The 22598-nt window shown below is 37.7% G+C and overlaps 1 protein-coding gene across 1 annotated transcript in view; it reads left to right on the forward strand.

The window, feature by feature from the left end:
- CATSPERE (catsper channel auxiliary subunit epsilon) overlaps positions 1–22598 on the forward strand; it is an 84600-nt gene that overhangs the window by 52856 nt on the left and 9146 nt on the right. Inside the window, exons 14-18 of the mRNA XM_088131481.1 lie at positions 2514–2566; positions 3473–3566; positions 14498–14965; positions 16272–16373; positions 21369–21523. Of these exons, the coding sequence (XP_087987607.1) occupies positions 2514–2566; positions 3473–3566; positions 14498–14965; positions 16272–16373; positions 21369–21523 (872 nt within the window). The remainder of the gene's footprint in view (positions 1–2513; positions 2567–3472; positions 3567–14497; positions 14966–16271; positions 16374–21368; positions 21524–22598) is intronic.

Here is a 22598-nt window from a genome sequence, read left to right on the forward strand (position 1 = left end):
TTGTTATCCAAATAACATTTGATGTTCTCATAATTCAGTTTGTTTGTCTTCAAAATGCTGCTGTCAAAAGTCAGCATCCATCCTCAGTCACACACCTGACAACAGTCCTTATCTACACACAAAGCTTTCTAGTCTCCATCTCAGTGTTTTAAGCACCATCTATCAGTATCTAAGCACTATCTATGGCTGTTAGGGAAAAAGGCATTATTTGTGGTTATTTCGAGGTCATCAGAGGCCATCAAGTTCTACCTTTGATGCTAAACTATAATTATCCAAGAGCTGATTACTTCCATCTTTAGGTATCTCTTCAAAGAGATTTTTTCAAGGAGATTTTTACATCCCCTTAGAATAGTTGATGCTCATCTTCATCTGGATGTGTGGATTTGTGTGTGGATAGGCTATATTGTACAAATACTGGCTCCTACCTCTGCAGGGCAACACAACAAAGCTTTGCATTTGTGATGATTATTGAGAATGATGAAGATTCTGATTCATTCTTTACAGTACTATATATTTTATTATCCCTTAAAATAAGAATTATTAATGTCTGCAATAAAAATTAGTAGTGGTTTCCACTCCTGCTTTATGCAGTGGCAGTGGCCAACCTCTACTAAGCAGCTACGTAGATACAGCCCTCAACATTTGTCTGCCACAGTTGAATAAACATGATCACAACAGGGTGACCAATTCCTTCTTTGGAAGGACTGGGTTTAGTTTTCTGGCTTCTTATCATGTCCCCTGTCTCCAATAAGTGAGCTTGCTATTCAACCTTTATGTAGGAATGCTCAGAGACAGCCTTGTAATTGTAGCTGTTTGGATGGCCACCTGTGCAGTCACACACTCTGTCTTCCTTCCCCTCTGTAGGTGTTGAAGTACTTGCATCTCTGCTTCATATTTGGTTTTTATTATAATTTGAAAGATTGAATTGCACAAGAAGGTAGAAGCCACTACCATTGGTGGAGTGTTTGAGGAATGGGGCCCTTAAAAGAACTTTTGCATAGCTATAGAAGTATTCTGAATGAAACTCTGGACATATGCAAAATTCAGGCACAGATACCACTTGAATTATAGTGGTAAGCAACTGATCATATTCTCCCCAACCCTATAAATAGTGCCCTAAGGGAGTCCTTGGGGTCCTCTGAGCTTGGTTGTTTTCTTGCAAACGTTTCATTACCCAGCTAGGTAACATCTTCAGTGCTAAAATGGGATGGGGTTTGCTCTCTATTTATGTGCTGTGGCCTGCCTTGCCAGTGCTGGTAAGGGTGGGGGGGTTGTTTTGCTCCTCTGGTAGTTCCTTGATTAGCATATGTTTGCTGCTTGATTGTGTGCCTGGTGGTAACCTTTGCTTATCTGGGTGATGAGTGCTGGTGATGATTGCTGGTGATTGATTGCTGGTGAGGCGATCTTCTGGTGAGGCGATCTTCTGGTGAGGCGATCTTCTGGTCTTTTGTCTCTTTTGAATAGTATGTAGATGCTGTTTATCTCTATGTGTCTGTTAACACATAGCTTGGTCTAAGATGCTGACAGTTTCCCAGTTGAAACTATGGTTAAGTCTGTCCATGTGTTATGAGATTAAGGAGTTGATCCTTAATCTCACAACACATGGACAGACTTAACCATAGTTTCAACTTAGACCAAGCTAAATCCAAAATGCAAGGGAATTCCTGGAAGCTTGGTATTCAGACAAGGCAGCCATCAACAGATACATAAACAACATCTACACACTATTCAAAAGAGGCAATAAAAACCTCCTCACCAGCAATCATCACCCAGCTAAGCAGAGACTAACACCAAGATTATCACCAGACAGACAATCAAGCAATAAACAATATCCTAATCAAAGAACTACCAGGAGAAAACACATACACACACACACACACACACACACACACACACCCCAACACTGGCAGGGCAAGCCACTGTATATAAACAGAGCAAACCCCACTCCATTCTAGCACTGAAGATGTTACCTAGCTGGGTAACAAAACATTTGCAAGAAAACAACCAAGCTCAGAGAACCCCAAGGACTCCACAATGCAACCCTGAGCTACATATATTCTCTTCTGTCAGTGCTCTAAGTGTTAATAGCTACAGCACTCATTGTTTCTTAACAATAATGAAATGTGCAAGTGATTTCAATATCTCACAAAACCAGAGAGACAGTGAAATATAGTGATTAAAATATTGATTCTCAATTTCAGTCCCCATATGATCAAGAAATTCAACCTTGGGCTGTCATTTCCTTCCAGCCCAACTTAACTCACAAGATTGTCGGGATAAAATATGGGGAGATTCTCTCTGAACAACATCTTTTGCTCTCAAATTACTGCTTACACCCACTAAATCCTGCTTAGTTCTATAAAGGCTAGATTGGACACATTTTGCTTTTTGAAATCAAGGCAAGACATGGCATGATTAAAAAAAAGAAAACAGACAACATTTGGGCATATGGCAACTACTTTGAGCAAGCATTTGTAAACATGTGTAGAAGTATTAAATGTATTTTTTTCTAGCTTTCTCATATACGTATTGGTTGCCCTCCAGGGAAAAAAATAATTGTAGCCAGGTAAGTTAATTTTTTCTCTATTTTTGTGTGAATCTACTTATATTTGTTGTAACAAAGTTAAATATTAAAACAATAACACTTTCACTATTATTAATATATATAACATATATACATACGTCTTTTATTAGTCACATAGCTATCAAACTCAGATAGCATTTTGATTGTGTATTATACTTACAAGAAAAAAGTAGAATCCATAATTCTTTATTCCAGTGTTTTGATTTACACATACGGATTTGCGCCCAATAAATCCTTCTTTTCAGGATATTTCCAGACCTAAACTTTTCATGGGAACATGTTTCCTTTGTAAAATATACTTCTAAGGACGACTTTTACAAATTCTTTAGGAACAACTTTCAGGCTCTGTAAGGAAGGATCTTTTAGGCTCTGTAAGGAAGGATCTTTTAGGCTCTGTAAGGAAGGATCTTTGAAATGCAAATGATTAATTGTAGCAATTGTACAGAGCATCAAAAAGTCTGGCAAGATCAGCCAGGATTATTTTGAGTTTATAGAGACCAGGGAAGTAGATAGGAGGCAGAGCTCCACTTCTTGCATGTTGGACACCTGCATGCCCTGACTCACTCTATCAGACGGGTGGAGAGTGGTTGTGTGACTGCATTTGGAGGATGATAAATGCCTGCTTGAGAGAGATGGAAGATACTGTCTGCTTTTAAAGAGGTAGAGGTATGCACTGTTCTGAAGGATTTGTTGTGCAATCCAGCCATACTGGATTACATCTGCCCAATCTTCAATCTTCCCTTTACAGGGAAAAACTTGGAGAAGGTAGTGAGACTTCAAATACAGGATGCTATAAATCCCAGAGAAGAATTTGGCTTAAAAGCATATATCATGGGAAAAGACAAAAATCATAACTAATGGAACACTTTCTATTAACTTTTCAACCAGTAAAGATACTAAACAAGGATGTCCACTTTCTTCTCTATTATTTGTGATTGCTTTACAAGTATTAGAAAATAAGTTTCAAAAAGATAAATATCAGGTACTAAGATTCAAAGACAGGAATATAAATTAAAATGCTATGTGGATGACATAATATTAACCGTTATGCAACCTCAAAGTGCAGTAAGATAGCTGATGAAAATAATTAAAGGATTTAGTGAATTCTCAGGACAGAAAATTAAAGTACAAAAAGCAATGATAAAACAAGACACTTATCCAAAGAAGAAGGAAGCTTTATGAAGAAGGAGTCGGGCTGCCAGTTAACAAAAGACCCAGTGAAATATTTGGAATTGCATTTGACAAGCAGTAACAAAGATATATTTCAAAATAATTACATCAGATTATGGAAAGAAAATTTTAAAAGATTTTGAAAGGTGGAAAAATTTAAAACTCTCCTGGTTAGGATCTATTGTGATTGTTAAAATAACCTAATATGTTTTTTAAATTTCAAAAGGTGCCAATTTCAATCCCAGAAAAAAAATTGCAAGATTGGCAAAGAACAGTTAGCATATTTATTTAGAAAGGAAAAAATCTAGAGTAAAATTTTAAAAATTACAAGATTCAAAATATAGCAGTAGACTTACTCTCCCAAATTTTAAATTATATTACCGTGCAAACTGTTGTCAGGTGTAAGCAAATGGATAAAATTCCCAAATAGCAGAATATCCATATTAGAAGGTATTGGTTTAGCCAATGGACTTCACAGATACTTATGGTGTATGGATACAAAAGAAGATAAAACTTAAAAGGACACATTATAAGAGAGAGCTTGATAAAAACATGGAATTCCACAAAAACAATAATAAGTTCAGAAATCTTGCCCTTAGCTTCATGCTCAAATACCTTTTATTCTGGAGGTAATTATTTTAAGAAAAGTGTTATTATATACGTGGTGTATCCAGACTCTAGAAATAGACTAAAGACACAGCAAGAATTATGTGTGTTTACAGATTGCTGGAAAAATAAAAAGCGAGCTGAAGAAAGAAGAATTTTTGAGATAAATGACAGAATTTGAAACACTTGGTATGCAGAACCAAGACTACCAATTAGAACATACATAAATTGCTATTAAAATATGACACAGAGGCAGAACAAGTACATGACTTATCATAAAGTGGATGCAAACTTTTATAGAAACAATTGAATTACAAGAATGGGATGACTTACAGAAAAATTCTACAAAATTTACCCCAAGCTATGCTTTAAGAGAAAACTGGTACAAAACGTTTTAGAGATGGTACATAACTCTGTCCATCTTTGCAAGAATAGATAAATCATATAATAATAAATGCTGGGAATGTTGTCATACAGAAGGAACATTTTATCATACGTGGTGGTTGTGTAAAAAATTTCAAAAGTACTAGAAAGAAGTACAAGCATTATTATTAAAAAAAAAAACACAGAGTTTGAATTGAAACCTCAGTTTTTTTCTACAGGAATCTTTCCAGAACAAATAACTAAAAAATACCACACTTTATTAAGATATATGGTGATGGCTGCAAGGACCAATTTGGCCCAACATTAGAAAAGAGATATTTTGCTGATAATATCAGCCTGGGAAACCAAACTTGGGGAGCATGCAGCAGTGGCAAAATTAGCTGTAGATATCCAGAACAGAAGTTTGACTAAATTGAAGCAAGAATCGCTTCCCTGTATATTACATGTCACACAACAAGGCAAACTCAGTTACAGTTTTTAAAGGTTTTTAAAGAAAAAATATTTGATGTAAAGATAGTAACCAGAAGCAATTTTAATGTTTATAAATATTTTGATATAATCACCAGTCAGGTACAATGGGAAGGAATTCAGAACTATTTTTATTGATTTTTTAAAATTATTTATGTTCATTTTTCTTTTTTAAAAAGAACATGTGCATTTATTTTACGAATAACAATAACTTGTGGTGACACACACACATATATACATATGTGTATGTATAAATGTTTAGAGTTTGGTAGCGGCTTTCACATATTTATTAAGATAATATAAGGAGTCTAGTGAATTTTAAATTTAATGATAATTGTAAATTCCCTGTTAATTTACTGATATTTTATTTTCCATCCACTATGTCCTGTTTCACTTACTTCTTTTTCCTTTTATGGAATAATTTGTTTGATTCCTTAAATGTTTTAAAACAAATTTTAAGAAGAATGTTAAAAAAAAATTCAGGATCCTTGAGGAAACATATTAACGTGACCTTGTTCAGTCAGATTCATACCTGGGCATGGAATGGAAACAGGATTGATTATATTGGATGAATAACTTATAGTGGGACCTGGATGGGGACTGCACCCCTCTGTCATACTGGACCCTCAGCACATTTGATAGCACAGTATTCTTCTGGACCATCTTTGAGGGTCAAGGGTGAGAAGCACTGTTTTGTGGTAGTTCTCCCCCAACCTGAGTGGACAGTGCCAATCATTGCACATGGTGAAGAGCGGGAGAGTCCTTGGCTCCTCCAGTGTGGGATTCTGCAGAACTCAGTTTTCTTCCTTGTGTTTTTTACTATCTGCATGAAAATTTGGGGAGAGGCCATCTGTCAGTCTGGGGTGAGGAATCATCAATATGCTGATGAAGATACTTGATTATTTATTTATTTATTTATCCATCCATCCATTTTATATATCACTACCCTAGGCCAAGTCAGGGATGTTGTGGAAGTCGACCTACTATTTGGAGGTATAAAGGACTGAATTAGGCAAGACAAACTCAGATTAAATTCCATGCAGGATGGAGTTGCTACGTATAGGTGACTGATCTGGCTTGATCCCATTTCCTAAGTTGGTTCTGGGTATGCTGGCACTCCCTCTGAAAGAGCGAATCTGCAACTTGGAGGACCTCCTGAATTCATGGCTACTGCCTGAGTAAGCAGGTGGAAATAGTAGGCAGGAGGGCCTTTGTCCAGCTATGGTGAGTTTGCCAGCTGTAGGCCTTTTTGAACTGGGATGTCCTTGCAACAGTGACTCCATCACCTCTTGGTTAGACTATTACAATATACTTTATTTGGGCTACCCTTGAAGAAGACTCTGAAACTGCAACTGATTCAAAATGTAGTGGTCTGACTGCTGACAGGAGGAGGCACTTTCAGCAGTGTGATGTCTATGCTTAGATTGCTACATTGATTACCAATAGGTCTCTGGGCCCATTTCAAGATGCTGTTTTTTACTTTCAAAGCCCAACTTGGCTTGATGCCAGATACTAGTAGGATCATCTCCCTTGACCAGTATTAGCCAGTCTTATATGTTCATCCTGAGGGAAGCTGCTCCAGATTAAGAGGGAGGAGGGCTGGAGGTATGATTTCTTGATGGCAGCCTCCCACATTATGGAACCTCTTCGCTCAATAAGGGGAGCCTGTACCTTGCTTGCACACCATAAGCTGTAAAAAAATCTTATTCCTATGTGCTTTTAAAGAGGACAGTGCACCTGAGTTACCTGTGTGACTTGTATTGTACTTTAGTTTATTTTAACTGTGTAAACTGTCTTGGGTTCATGAGAAGTTGGTGTGGTATATAAATGTTGTTATAACCAAAACGTATCACAGTGAGGACAATACTTTAGATAGAAAGACCAAACCAGAAGCACCCTTAACTAAATTTGTAGGGGTATCATGAACTAGTTTTCATAGATTTAACTGGATCAATCAACTGCAGAGGAGGAGGCTGCTTTGAAAACATGGCTGTCTCAAGTAGTTAATAGCCATATGCAGGCAGCTTCCATCTCTTCCCAGACTGTAGAGAAACCTGTCTCTAATTAAAAGATGCTGGGCAATATTGAAGCCAATTTAGTCTGACTCAGAGCTGAAAAAAATTGAGGTTCCTTAAACTCCTCCACAGTGGAAATGAGAATAACTTGAAGGTGAAAGAGTTTTAGAATTTTAGAAAAATAGAAGAAACTACAGCGATCATGAGGGGAGCATGACTATCCTCATTCTACTGGATCTCTTAGTGGCTTTTGATACTGTCAATCACGGTTTCCTTCTGGGTCACCTGCAAAAGTTGGGAGTTGGAGATACTATATTGCAGTTGTGCCACTACTCCCTGTGGATCCAGTCAGTAGTTGTAGGATGAGGCATAGGGGAAGAGAGGAATCAGGCCCTCAGGCATTCCTGTATGGACTTGGTCATTTCCACCATTCTGTATAATATCTACATAAAACCACTGAAAGAAATATTCTGCTAGTTCAGGGTCAGGCATCATCAGTATGCTGATGATATTCAGGTATACGTCTCCATTCCAGGCCAGTTGAGAGATGCAATGGAAATACTGAACTGGTGTCTAGAGGCTGTCAGAGTCTGAATGGGAAGAAACAGCAAAATAGAATGGCTATTAATTCAGAATCCTGCTGATTCTGAGGCAATACAAACTTTGGCTTTTGGGGAGATTGAAGAGTGCAAAGAGCAGACTTGCAACTTGGGAATCCTCCTGGAATCCTGGTTTCTGCTAGAAAATCACGTAGAGGCCGTGAACAAGAGAGCCTTTGCCCAGCATCAGCTGATGCACCAGTTGCAGCCTTAGCTGGAGCAGGAGGCACTGACTGAAGATGGTCACTCATGCCCTTACCTTCGGTCACTTGGGTTATTGTAACTCAGTCTATATTGGGGCTACTTTTGAAGACCACCCAGAAATTTAAACTGATGCAAAATGCAGCAGCCTGTATGCTTATGGGACTCTTGTTACTGCAATATAACATTGAGAGCAACATTGGCTACTGGTGTGTTCCAGAGTGCAATTGAAGGTGCTGTTGATCATCTATAAAGTCCTACATGGCTCAGGGCCTGGGTACAATATCTCTGTGACTATACCAGAAAGCCTTTGGAGATTGATTACTTATGCTTTTATTGGTGCCAGTGGGCAAGCAGTTCAATTTCTGTGGATAATACAATGGTTTTACTTTGTTGTTCAGTCGTTAAGTCATGTCCGACTCTTCGTGACCCCATGAACCATATCACGCCAGGCCTTCCTGTCCTTCACTGCCTCCCTGAGTTTGCTCAGTTTCATGCTCATTGCTTCAGTGATGCTATCTAACCATCTCATCCTCTGCCGTCCTCTTCTCCTTTTGCCTTCAATTTTATTACTCAAGTTTTACTTACTCTGTATTTTATGGTATTTGCATTGGTACTATGTTATTATTGCCTCTTATATATACCACTTAGAATCCTCTTAGCCTGGTCTATAAATTTTATTTAAAAAAAAAAGTGATGAATTGTGGCTGTTCTTTCAGATCCCTACCTTTTTCCATGCAGGCTGGATCTCATTAAGATCATCAAGAGAAACCTTTTATAATTTCACATGATCTTTTACATGTTGTAGTTGGGATATTAGGAAGAAGGCTTTTCAGTAGCTGTGCTAAATCTTGAGAATTTAGGATCCCTCATGGACTTTTTGCTGAAAAAAGAAAAAATTGTGATTTATGGATGTGATGATTAGAAAGGGTGCATTATGGAAAGAAGGAAATTATGATGTAACCTTAGAAAGAGAGGGTAAAATATAAATGTATTTATAACTGCTGTTAAGATTAGAAGCCACTTCTTTATTACTTTTTCTTTTCTTTTTCTTTCTTTTCTATTTTTTTTTCACATTTTTATTACTTTTCTCTATTCTTCTTGTCTTCAATTCAAAATTTGTATTGCTTTTATTCTATTGAAAACTTCTTTAATTAAAATTATATATGAAGAAAAAAAAGAATGTTTTCAAGGAAAATCTACCCTGCTGCCCTTCTCATGGCCTTTCACTATACTGTAAGCCCCTTAAGTTTTAGAAAAGTTTACATTTGTTGGAAATTGTGTAAAATATTTTATTAGGTATTTTTATTGTATATATCTCACTACTTTTAAGAATTTGTATTTGTAAATATACTTTTATAGTTTTAACCAGCTACTGTAGACTCAAAATGTGATTTGGGGCCATTGAGACAAAAAGTTAAAAGTCATGTTCAGGCAATCCTACTTTTTAAAATATTTTTATATAAAGCGTTTTTCTCTATTTTGTCATAGGAAACCTTTATACTGTGAGAATTTTACCTTCACTATACCTTGGTAAGAAAATGTGTACAAGAATTACAGACAGGTTAAACATTTTAAATAATTAAAACTGCATCTGATTCTGGGAATATAGAGTATAGCAATGGACCATGAAGGCTTCTCTACATATCATAATGTCCTCACAAACAAAGTAGCGACACTACCAGTTTATAGAGTGCTCCTCAGCTCAGTGTGTGTTGTTGGGTGAGTGCTAAGTGGCTACCTGTATGAGAGGTTGTGGCATGGGTGTCACCAGGTACAGCCATGATGATCAGAGCTCTGCATGCTTTTATGTGCAGTGTCCACTGCGCATAAAAAACAGGTAGGGTTCTGATCGTACTGTCATGGCTACTATCTTGAATGTTTTGACCACACCCTGTGGATGCCCTGGGTTGTAGACTAGTCTCAGAAAAGGCCAGAGTGTCCTTAAGTGGAAAAACTCTTGGGAGCAGCGTGCATGAGGCTTCCTTGGCAGAGATATGGCAGTGGTTTTGCTAGTGTTTTCTTCTGGGATGTTTTTTCAACTTACTGGGGAATACATCAGCAACTGTTGAAACTGTCCTTTTTGGAAGAATTCATAACCATAAGAAATAAAACCTTTTGCATTTATTTACAATTCTTGTGTGTATCCCATCTTCAGTTTAAAATCTGGCAGATTTGGAAAAAAAATACTTTCATATATGGAAAGAAAAAGAATCTAAAGTTATGAATATTTATTTATTTATTCAATTTACAGTCATGTGAAAAAGAAAGTACATCCTCTTTGAGTTCTATGGTTTTACGTATCAGGACATAATAAAAATCATCTGGTCCTTATCAGTTCTCAAAAGTAGGTAAATACAACCTCAGATGATCAACAATACATGACATATTACACCAGGTCATCATTTATTTTACAAAAATAAGCCAAAATGGAGGAGCCATGTGTGAAAAACTAAGTATACCCTTACTGCTTCTATAGGTATGAAGAGGCTAAGTAGCAGCCAGGTGCTGCTAATCAAATGCCCTTGATCAATTGATCATCAGCAAGCGTGACTCCCTCTATAAAAGCCGAAGTTTTAGGAGTTTGCTGGTCTTGAGCATTGAGGTGTGTGTTAACACAATGCCAAAGAGTAAAGACATCAGCAATGATCTTAGAGAAGCCATTGTTGCTGCCCATCAATCTGGGAAGGGTTATAAGGCCATTTCCAAACAATTTAAAATCGATCATTCTACAGTGAGGAAGATTATTCACAAGTGGAAAACATTCAAGACAGTTGCCAATCTTCCCAGGAGTGGACATCCCAGCAAATTCACCCCAAAGTCAGACCGTGCAATGCTCAGAGCAATTGCAAAAAATCCAAGAGTTACATCTCAGACTCTACAGGCCTCAGTTAACATGTTCAGTGTTCAAGTTCATGATGGTACAATTAGAAAAAAACTGAACAAGTATGGTTTGTTTGGAAGGGTTGCCAGGAGAAAGCCTCTTCTCTCTAAAAAGAACATGGCAGCACAGCTTAGGTTTGCAAAGCTGCATCTGAACAAATCACAAGACTTCTGGAACACTGTCCTTTGGACAGACGAGACCAAAGTGGAGATGTTTGGCCATAATGCACAGCGCCACGTTTGGCAAAAACCAAACACAGCATATCAGCACAAACATCTCATACCAACCGTCAAGCACGGTGGTGGAGGGGTGATGATTTGGGCTTGTTTTGCAGCCACAGGACCTGGGCACCTTGTAGTCATTGAGTCGACCACGAACTCCTCTATATACCAAAGTATTCTAGAGTCAAATGTGAGACCATCTGTCCAACAGCTAAAGCTTGGCTGACATTGGGTCATGCAACAGGACAATGATCCCAAGCACACCAGCAAATCTACAACAGAATGGCTGAAAAAGAAAAGAATCAAAGTGTTGCAATTGTAAGGGTTGCCCCGTTCGACAGAGAAACTCCCGTGACACGTGTGGTTCACAAAAGAGGTTTACTCATGCGTAACGTAGCAGTCACAAGCAAAGCCAGGACTGGCTTGGTACAATTGCATCACTCGTTATATTCCCCCCTTCCCGCGCTTTTTTCCGCCCCGCGATCGCGTTACCGCTGCGGATTATCGGCCCCCCAATAATCCCTCTTGATTGTCCATGATGGCAGGTTCGGTCAGGGTCCATTGTCCTTGATTGGCAGTCCCCCTCCGGCTTGGGTTGGTCCCCCCCCCCGTTACGTGCAAGCCCGAGGGTTCTGTGTTGCGCGGTGATCTTGTTTCGCTGCCTGCGGCCCCGTTCATTGTTGGCTCGTGCCGTTATCAGTGTATAGTTAAAACTTCCGCTGCGGTTTTCCTGTTTGGCTGGGCGCAGGTGGCCCATTAATTAGCGGCGCTTTCAGTTCCTCTTTCCCTCGCTAGCTGCCGCCGGTGGAGTTTGCGTGGTCTGGCTGCGAGCTTCCCCGAAGCCCCATGCTGAGCGAGCTTCCCCGAAGCCCCGTGCTGACCGAACCTGACAGCAATGGCCCAGTCGAAGTCCAGACCTCAATCCAATTGAAATGCTGTGGCAGGACCTCAAGAGAGCTGTGCATAAACAACTGCCCACAAACCTCAATGAACTGAAGCAATGTTGTAAAGAAAAGTGGGCCAAAATTCTTCCAGAACGATGTGAGAGTCTGATAAAGTCATACAGAAAATGATTGCTTCAAGTTATTCCTGCTAAAGGTGGTTCTACAAGCTATTGAATCATAAGGTATACTTAGTTTTTCACACATGGCTTCTCCATTTTGGCTTGCTCTTTGTAAAATAAATGATGACATGGTGTAATATGTCATGTGTTGCTGTTCATCTGAGGTTGTATTTACCTACTTTTGAGAACTTCTAAGGACCAGATGATTTTTATTATGTCCTGATACATAAAACCATAGAACTCAAAGAGGGTGTACTTTCTTTTTCACAGATGTAGATCATGACTGTAGATATACAATTAATACAATTCTTTGTCAAAGCCAGAATCATGATGAATTTGCAATATCTCATAGGAAGTTTTTTTATAGTCTTGAAGGTACAGAATTGATGGCATTTAATGCCACTGAAGCTATATTAAATGTATAATACTTGTGTACTATTCTTTTCAAGAAGCCCCAAAATAAATAAATAAAGATGAGGAGAGAGGAATAGAACTTACAGTATATGCATTTTTAATTTCCTGTAAAATGTCTGGTGGGGTTACTTTTTAGAAGCATGTACTGCTGATAAGTCCTATAACAAATTAAAAATTGAATATTTAAGTTTTATTGTGTGTGTGTGTTTATGCATATGTATATGTACATGTACTGTATATGTATGTCTGTCTGTGTGTATATAGATAAATACAGAGACAGATAAAGATACAGATGACTGCCAGTTTGGTCTAGTGGTTAATATGCTGGACTAGGAGTGGGGAAACCTGAGTTCTAGCCCTGCCTTAGGTACAGAAGCTAACCCTGGGCCAGTAACTCTTTCTCAGCCCTAGGAAGAAGGCAGTGCCAATTGTTTCTGAAAATGGGCCAGGAAAACTACATGGGCTTGCCTATGTAGTCACCAGGTATAAAAAAAATAAGAAAATCTGTCTGGAATAATGTTTGTTGAAATATAATAGAGGCGCCACAGCTGTATATTTGGGATATAGTTTTGCTAAGTTCAAATAATAATGACAGACATTTCATTGGCACGTATTCTGGAAATATCTCAAATTATTGGTAGTAGTAATCATGATTAGTTGTCTCACAACCATCCCCTGCATTCATTCTCATACATATCAGACTGTTGGTGTAATTTGCTTTGGTTATGTTAGTGGGTTTGGCTCCACTTTTTTGGAACAATTTTCTAATTTAGCCTTTTCCTAAACACCAGATGCTAGAGCTGGAAATCCCAATGCAATGTTCATGGCACCACTGTTCCTAACATCTTCCTTCAGTCTAGAAGACTCCCTGCTACTCCTTTTTTTAATGTATTCAATATTTATTGTTGTTGTAATAGTTTTTAGGCTTGTTTTTGGTTTTCACTGAAATCAGTTCATTTTATACTTTGTTGTTATCTATCCTGAGTGATGCATAGATGCAGTAGAAGGATCAACATAAATACATGTCTTAATTAAATTAGTAGGGCTAGACTAGCATTCCAAAGCAAAGCGTCAGCCTGCTCTGCCATCTTTTATTTCCAAGAATGCCTCTGAGCCTTAGGTAGTCCTAAATGACATACTTTTGAAAACAAGAATGGTGGGTAGCTACAGCTCAGAGCTTTGCTTTGAAGCATGGGCATTGATCCAGAAAAAAGGGTAAGCAGCCCAGGAAGCCAGTGTGGTGGCAGGAAAGGACAAAGGTGGTTTACCTAGGGATTTATTTTCTTTATTTATATGCATCTGTATTCATTAACTGATTGGTTTTAGTGTGTGGTATGCCTTGATTGATACAGTAAATACTGTGTTAGGATTGGCCACACCCATCAAAAACTCAGGGACCCTATACTTCTTATGAAGTGGCAAATGGCTGAGTCTTTTATCTAGTGCAGGTGGCATGGAAAATATTGAATGGGAAGTCTATATTGGAATATTTTCCAGAGAATGGCATGAAGCCACATATTATAAGTATCCACAACTACAGATAACCCATCTTTGCAAACTCCAATTACAGTTCAGAACCTCTTTCTCTCACATTAGGATGTATCTCAGGAACAAAAGCCATAAAAGAAACTTGGTAAGAATTAACCATTTTATTTTAGTGAGCTGTTGATGCAACTTGTTTTTTTTTTTTTAGCCATACTAAATTGTTTTTCCCATAGGAAGTAACATATGATATAGGAAAATATGGCTGCCCGTTACAGATCCATTATACAGTGGACTTTCGTCCTGTTGTTCAGTTGTAAGTAAAACTAAAACATTGTGGAGAATGAGAAAAAGATGCATTAGAAAGTATGTATTATAGACACTTTCCCCAGCTCTTCATGACAAGAGTTTGGGGTGGGAGGGTCAAAAACATCAAGATGATGGTCACAACTGTGCCATTGTGGACCCACACCTTTTTACATGTATCACAAAGGGACAGAATTCCAGTCACATAGTCACAGCTACCATCTTGACATTTTTGATCCTCACCCCAGAAATGCCTTTGAAAAGGGTGGAAGGCTCTCTTCTTTTATCCTCTCTGCTCTGTGCAAAACTGTTTCAGTTTCATTTGATGAAGGACAAGTGCTACCAAACTTGGAAGACGTATTGGAAGGGCAATAGAGACAATTTAGCAAATGATAAAACACACCTGGATCCTTACTATGGCGTTACACTTTTAGAGAAGATACTGTACTGTGCTTCTCTTGTGTTCAGATATAAGGATGAAAAAGCTCTGACACTAGTTGAGACAAACTATATATTGTGGGAGATGAATGGGAGGACTGACTTTGCCTACAATGCAACTATGGAACAGGTAATTGATTTATGATTTTTGTATATTGTGTATAACATGACTAATGTATTGAAATAAGGTATTTGAATCAGTTTTCTTAGAGAGAAAGGCAGAGAAAATACTAACACTTGTCCCATATCTAAAGCTCCAGTCACCTGATTGTCTTAGGAAAAAAATGAATGGAAAAGCAAAGAGTCTGCTTGGACTTTGCCTTCTTCTGTGCTATAGCAAAGGAATTTAGAGATGACTCTGGAGAAGGTGGGAAAAAACAGTTAAGGAAGGATTTGCAAAAAAGATTACCCAGTCCAGACATTGAAGCAGGTGTGAGAAAGAAACTCAAAATAATCCTCTCTTGGTTTGTTTATTATAAGATGGAATAGAGAGAAACTTGGACAGGCTTCCAAAGTTCTGTCATTATACCCTACAGTAATAAACTGGAATTCCTGGTATCCCTTTAGTGTCTATTTCTTAACCTGGCCTCCTTGAAGTGCTGACAGCTATCTTCCCTAGGATTGAGAAGGTGCTAGGGTGTGAAAATTGAGCGGAGCTGTTTCTTCTGCCTTTTGAAACAATTCATTTCTCAGTCAACAATAGCTTATTAGATACAGAAACATGAGCCAGTAGTTTTAGTTTGTTTTGAGCTGTTTAAATACTTCGTAACCAGTTTTCCCAACTATTGTTCTTTCTTCATTGTGTGTTTATCATTAAAGGTTGCTTGTTTGTCGAATGGATTTTGGGTATTTTGATATGAAATCATTTTTTAAATAAAGGGACTTCTGCCAGGAATAAATCTGGACATTTAGGAACTTTTTCTTTTTGTGGTGGCCTACAGGCCACAAGCCCCAGTGATGGCTGAAACCCTGCACTATGGGGTATGACTGGCTGGCATCAATGAGCCCAGCAGAGGGGAGGAAGAACATGATTGCGCTGAGGAGGACAGGGAGACAGATCTGCTGGGTGTGGTGGGGCAGAGCCCCACACAGTCATAATACACCACTACCATGTGACCACGGGATACTGCGACTGTCATAAATGTGCAACAGTTGCCAACCACCCAAATTATAATCACATGACTGCAGGGGCATTGCGACAGTCGTCAGTTTGAGGACCGGTCACATTTTTTCAGCACTGTTGTAACTTCAAATGATCACTGAACAAATGGTTGTTAAGTGAGGACTACTTGTAATAGAAATCAAATAACACTTAGAGAATAGAGTAATATTCTAAACATATATGGTTACTAGATAAAATTGTGGAACCCCATAGAGTTTATCCATTCTGAGAATTTTTTTCTTGGTTGATTTTTGTTGGCTTATGTTTTTAACAGGTCCATTGTTTATATACTGCACAGAGTTGGAATTCGATGATTGAATTATACAATAAAACAATCACGACAGTTGAGAATATAGATGAAGTATGGGGACCTCATGTAAGGAACACCATATAAGTAAAATCAGTCAACTTCAAATATATATCTAATATTTAACTATTAATATTTATTTAAAATAAAACAAACATGTAACTCTTATAGGTTACTTCTAATTTAATTATTGATCTCTGAAATTGTTTTTGTTACTATAGCTGTTTTTCAAGATAGTGCCCAAGTGACTCATCATCCATGTGGGAAACCACTGGGGGTTTTCATTTTGTGGTGTTATTATTCTATTATTTTGTTACTTCACTTATTCATTGTTTTTATTTTTGCTTTTGAGTTGGCTGTTTGATATTTGTTTTGAGGGTGTTTTGAACTTAGAGTTGTGGTGTGGAGCTGGAAGGGCTTGCTGATATTTGTAGTGAAAGTAGCAGCAAGTCTCAACACAGCCCTTAGATGTAGCAGATGGAGCTTCCTGAAGTTCACCATGGCTCATAGAGGTGGTGGCATTAAGCACTGCAGTATGACAAAGGTGGCTGATGAAATACTGTGGACTTCCCAGGTCTTCTGGATGGCAAATTGAAGTGACTTGGGGCAGCTAGAGCAGTTAAGAGCACCTGGACTGTTGTAGGCATCAAGGTTCTTGCAAGTGGTGGCTTGGAGTTCTGGGTCACCAGAGAGCCAAATTAGAATGGCCTGGTACTAGTGGAGTAGCAGCTGTAGCTTGGAGCTCCCTTTGGGACTGCAACAGTAATGGATGCTGTGAGTTCAGCAGCCTGGCTCTGGACTACCCTTGGAGGCTTTTGGAAGTAATGGCAGAGAGCAGAAAGAGGAAAGAATGTATCTGAATGGATTAGAGTCAGCTGTCAAAAGATGTTGGAAAACTCTAATATTAATTCAGAAGTTTGTCACAGTTTGGTTGGAAAGGTGAATGGTTGGTAAAGATTGGAATGTTTTTGAGGCTATGGAAGAACAAGAGGAAAAATGGCAATCTGGAACTGAGTTGAAGTGGAAATCTTCTTGGACTGTAGGAAGAATGAAGGGGAAATAGAAATGGATTCAAAAGAGAAGAAATTGAGAAGCCAAACTAAGGCTGACCAGGTCCAATTCACAATGGATGACAGACAGAGGGTGAAGGACAGGAAATAAGTTGCTAGTGTTTCCCAATCACTGCAAACTTTGGCAATGCTCTAGGTCAAACAAGGCACAAAACAAAAGGAGTTTAACTCCTATTGGAAGAGGTTTGGTTGTCAATTCATATCTGTCTGCTGTTTTATGCTTTTAGAGCAGTTAGGACAGTTGCAGTGATTCACTTCCTGAGTGAGAGGCAGGGATGAAGGAGAGGTCCCCCTGAGGGGAGAGTATGGGGGAAGTGCATGTTCCTTGGGAAGTGGCTCTACAACACCAGAAAGGATTTACTGTAGGGTGGGAATGTGGATGTGATTTTCTATTTATCGTAGGATAGTAATGTGGATTTGGGATTGTAGTTGGTTTAGGATGCTGAGACCATAGTTTTTCAGAAGTTCTAATAGGTCAGTTAAAATGGCTTGTCAGGTGTTGGCTTCTTTAGAAGAGGTGATGCATTATACAGTATATGTACTCACACATACATATATATGATCTTAGAAAGAAATATCACAATGATGGATTAACTGGGTTTTGCCATCAAAACTTCTAGTATGTACCAACTTGCTTACAACTTGCCAACATAATAATTACTCAATACATCTGGAATCCAATTGGAGCTTATGACCAATCTTTTTGAGAAAAAAATGTTGGCACTAACATAGTTTCCATAAATAAATTGCAAGTCAAAATTATCTATAAATAAAAATAATTTCCAAGTAAAACACAGTAAGTGTATTTATGTTTATGGAATTACAGTGTATTTAACTTATGAACTATTCTACCCATATAGTAAAATGGAGAAAAAGTCTACACAATATATGAGTGCAGCAATGAATGCAGCCTCTCATGTTTGTACGTTTTAAGATTTGGTAGATAAAACACTACCAATATTTGTATTTGGAAAATGGAGAATAGTAGCAATTTGTTTCTGCTGTTTAGATATTTTAACTTTGATGATGTAGGAATGATTCTTCATAAAATCAGAACTCTCATATGAAGACTTGATCACATGCAGTAAAGTACAATGGATATGCCTTTCCAAGGCTATTTGTATTGCAATTACATCATCCAGGATGTTATGGCTGGAATGAACTGAAACATTCATAGCAATGAAAAATTGTGGAGTTCTATTTATTAACATGGCTTATCAGCCATTCTCTGGTAATCCATAGATGGTAAGACTAGAAAAAAAATCCTGTTAATACTACTCTATTTTTATAATATATCATATAGTCCATATCAAAGGAACACATATTGTTTCATTTTCTGCTTAGTGAAAAATATAGCCTTTTTGGTAACAGATAAATTTCAATTTCCAAAAGCCAGTACTTAATATCTGAAATAATATCATTTTTCCAATTTTGCAAAGTAACTCTTGTCAACACCCCCCTCCCACACTCCATATCTGATGCAACCATAGTTCCTCAAATATAGTCAGTTTCTAAATTTTGGGGACATAATTCCAGATAACATCCTTAACATTTAGGGATTTCCCAAAAAATCTACTTATACGAGGGAGGGCCCCAGAAAAACCGGAATTATCTTCTGGAGGGCAGGCCCGCTAGGTGAGTGTTCTAGGAACCCATCTGTATCAGTGTACCAGCTGGGTTGTTGTGAGAGGCTGCGTTCAGCTTCAGTGAGTTTTTTTTTTAGAGACTCTTTCAACATGGTTGCCTATTTCATGATGAGTGATTTGTGCCTCGCTTGCTCATGCCTGAACAAAGAGACAATCGCTTGACTGCATGCCGTGCTTTGAAGGAACAGTTGGAGGCTGACCCTGATTTTTTTTCAAAAGTCATAACCGGAGATGAATCTTGGTGCTATGCTATGACCCCAAAACGAAACAGCAATCCAGCCAATGGAAAACTGCCACATCCCCACAACCCAAAAAGGCACAAGTGAAGTCAAACTAGAAAACAATGATCATCTGTTTCTTTGACGTGAGAGGGATTGTGCCCTCGGAATTTGTTCCTCTGGGTGAAAGGGTCGACCAAAGTTTTTTTCTGGAAGTTTTGAGAAGGTTGCGTCATGATTTGCGGAAGAAACGTCCTGAGTTGTGGCAAACAGGTGCCTGGTTCTTCCACCATGACCACGCACCTGCACACACCGCACTGAGTGTTCAGCAGTTTTTGACCAAAAATGGTATGACCCTTGTGCCCCACCTTCCTTATTCACCCGATATTGCCTTGTGCAACTTGTTCTTGTTTCCCCGGATGAAAAAAGTCCTCAAAGGGAAACGTTTTGCCAGTGTGAAGGAGGTGAAACAAAAAATGGCAGAAGCACTAAACGGCATCAAAACTGACAAGTTCAAAACCTGTTTTGAGCAGTGGAAAAAACGTGTCAATAGGTGTATTGCATCAAACAGAGAGTACTTTGAAGGTGACTGAAGTTTGAACATATAAAAATAAATACACATTTTTTTATAAATAAATTCTGGGGGTTTTTGGGTCCCCCCTTGTATACGTTAAAATGTTATTCGAAAAAGAAACAAGTAATTTATAGGATCATATCATATAGATCTGAGAACCCTCAATTTCCAGCAAAGGAAATCTGATGTCCATCCTTTCAAGTGCATTCTTTGGGGAGCTCGAAAGACTCAAAGTACAGCTTTTTTTTTTTTTTGATAAATCAATTTTAATCTCAAATCCATTGATACCAATTTAACATTCATAAGGATTTTTGACCATTAATTTAGCATTATAAGATATTCCAATTTTTTAATCCATAAATCCCAGTGGTATCCACTTTAAAAATGTTCTTTAATTTTTGACAAAGATACATTATAGCTTTAAATGCAGTCATGGATTCCAACAAATAAGAAAACATTTTGGGTACCTTTGAAGTGATCAAGCCAACTGGCCCATATTGAGCCATTAAAGCTTGTTTAAGTCAAAAATATTGTCACTGTTGTGAACTAGGAAGGCCAAATTGAATTTGAAGCTGAGAAAAATTCTTAAAATAAACATTACATATTAATTGATCTAAAGTAACTACAAGTAGTCCCCAGTTTAAGAATGAGTTCCATTCCCAAGGTCTGTCCTTAAATTGAATTTTTATGTAAGCCGGAACAGTATTATTGTATAATGCTATATTGTGTATTTAACTTGAATCATTGTGTATTTAACTCAAATATTTCTATAATAGGCTCTGTTCTTAACTATGGGTCGTCTGTAACCCAGGCATTCTTAACCTGGAGACTACCTGTAATCTGGCTTTTGCACATACTTTCAATAAAGCATTTTACCACCTATCTTTAGCATATAATTTTTTGAAAGAATTAAATATCAACATCAAACTCCAACCTATGCCCCAATAGAGCCTGAAGATTTCTGGCAGCACATGTTCCTGAAAATGAAATAAATTTTATATTCTCTTCACTTTAAATCCTTTTTAACGAAATAAATTCATTTCTTTTGGAGGTTTATATCTGAGTAGGGGGCTTGATTTATTCATCTTGGTCTCTGATCTGGTTAAGCTAATGTAGCCTAAAAGAGGACAAAGATTCAGTCAGGACCATAGGTTAAAAATTCATTTCAGCTTAGAATTTAGATCAGTTCTAAATTTATGCTGTATTGGTCTACTTCCAGCCCAGGTTTAAATAGTCACCTTCAGGTAACATTTAAATTGAAGACCTATTCCCAACCCTCTAGTGCTTAAATTACACAGGGCCAAAAACACCCAACCTAACCTTATGATGCCTTTCTTAAATAATGCCTTTGGTAAAAATTCAAGGGAATTATGGGGAGGAGTCTTGTGGATTCTCTTAAGACACTTATAATTAAATAACTAGTTCTGAATATTTATTTCCTATGCAGTGTATGCGCTTATTTGTATCATGAAGTAGTATGGACACAATCTAAATACTTAGGAGTATGAAGTTATGTTTTTTATTAAATAAATGAACATATCCATCTTTCTTTTCAGAATTACAAGTCCTGTTTTATAGAAAGAAGAGGAAACCTAAGCAAACTGGATAAACCATATGAGATCTTAAATAGTTCTGGTTTGAACTTTATAAATTGGCCTCAACATACCGGTATTTATATGTTCAAGCTGACAATACTGGATCCAAATTTCAGGTTAATTTTTTAAATTTGATTTGAATCTGATAGATATTGTTCATTACTTTGTATCCTCAAAGGAAGGCTATAATTACGCATATTACACAGAATGCTTCCATAATGCTTAGTATGGAATTATTCTATTTTATTAATTCACTTTTTACAGGGTATCTATATGTTGTCATCAAATGTTAATCCGTTTTCCTTGTGCTTTTCCCATCTTTTCTCAAATTACACCAAATCTGTCTTCATCTGCTCCTGGAGATGTAAACTCATTCAAAGTAAAAAGCTATTCTCTAACTATGTGTCTATCAAGCTTTATTCCCACTCCTCATCCTGCTCTTTATAATTACCTATGGAATACATCCATTTTTTGTTGTAGGAAGCTTAACCATTTTTTAAATATCTGTTAGCATTTTATTATCTTCACTGAGATGCTAATTATATTTATTTTTTCTTTTCCTTTTATTTTGAACATATCTACAGAAGCACGTTGATATTCTTAGAATCAGCACAATATAAGATGTCACTTTTCTGACACCAGTTTTTCAGGTCCAGGCAGCCTATCTGTACCTCTTCCTTTGTGACCTGGCACTCTTTTCACTTCCTGCATGTTGCCTTTTTTGTTTTCAGATCTTCCATTAAATGTTTTGCATAGCCACATAAGTTTCTTTTGTTGTCCTCCATTTTTTTACATTATTGGAACTACTTGCAATTATGCTTTTAATATCTCCTTCTTTAGGAACTCTCACTCATCTTGAACTCCTTCCTGTTAGTGTCTCTTGCCTTGGTATTCTACTTACCATTGCTTGACTATATTAAAATGCACTTTTTTTGAAGCTCAATATATGTGCTCACTTATGTTCAGTTTTAGTTTCTCTAAAATCAAGAATTCAGCATCCCAATGTGCTTGAGGGCAGTGGTTAAGGGAATAACAATGAAAATAGCACTGAGCCACTGTGACACAAGCTCTGTCCTTTTTGCAGGTATGTCATGACATCACCAACATGTACCAAAGGGGTGGAGCTTGTGGCATGACTGCACAACAGTGCTTTTGTAATTTTTATGAAAGCCCTCAATCTTGTGGACATCT

Source organism: Python bivittatus, unplaced genomic scaffold (assembly GCF_059951505.1).
Source record: "Python bivittatus isolate LINGU-HERP-01145 unplaced genomic scaffold, Pbiv_v1 ctg000020_np1212, whole genome shotgun sequence".
In the NCBI taxonomy this organism is placed as follows: domain Eukaryota; kingdom Metazoa; phylum Chordata; class Lepidosauria; order Squamata; family Pythonidae; genus Python; species Python bivittatus.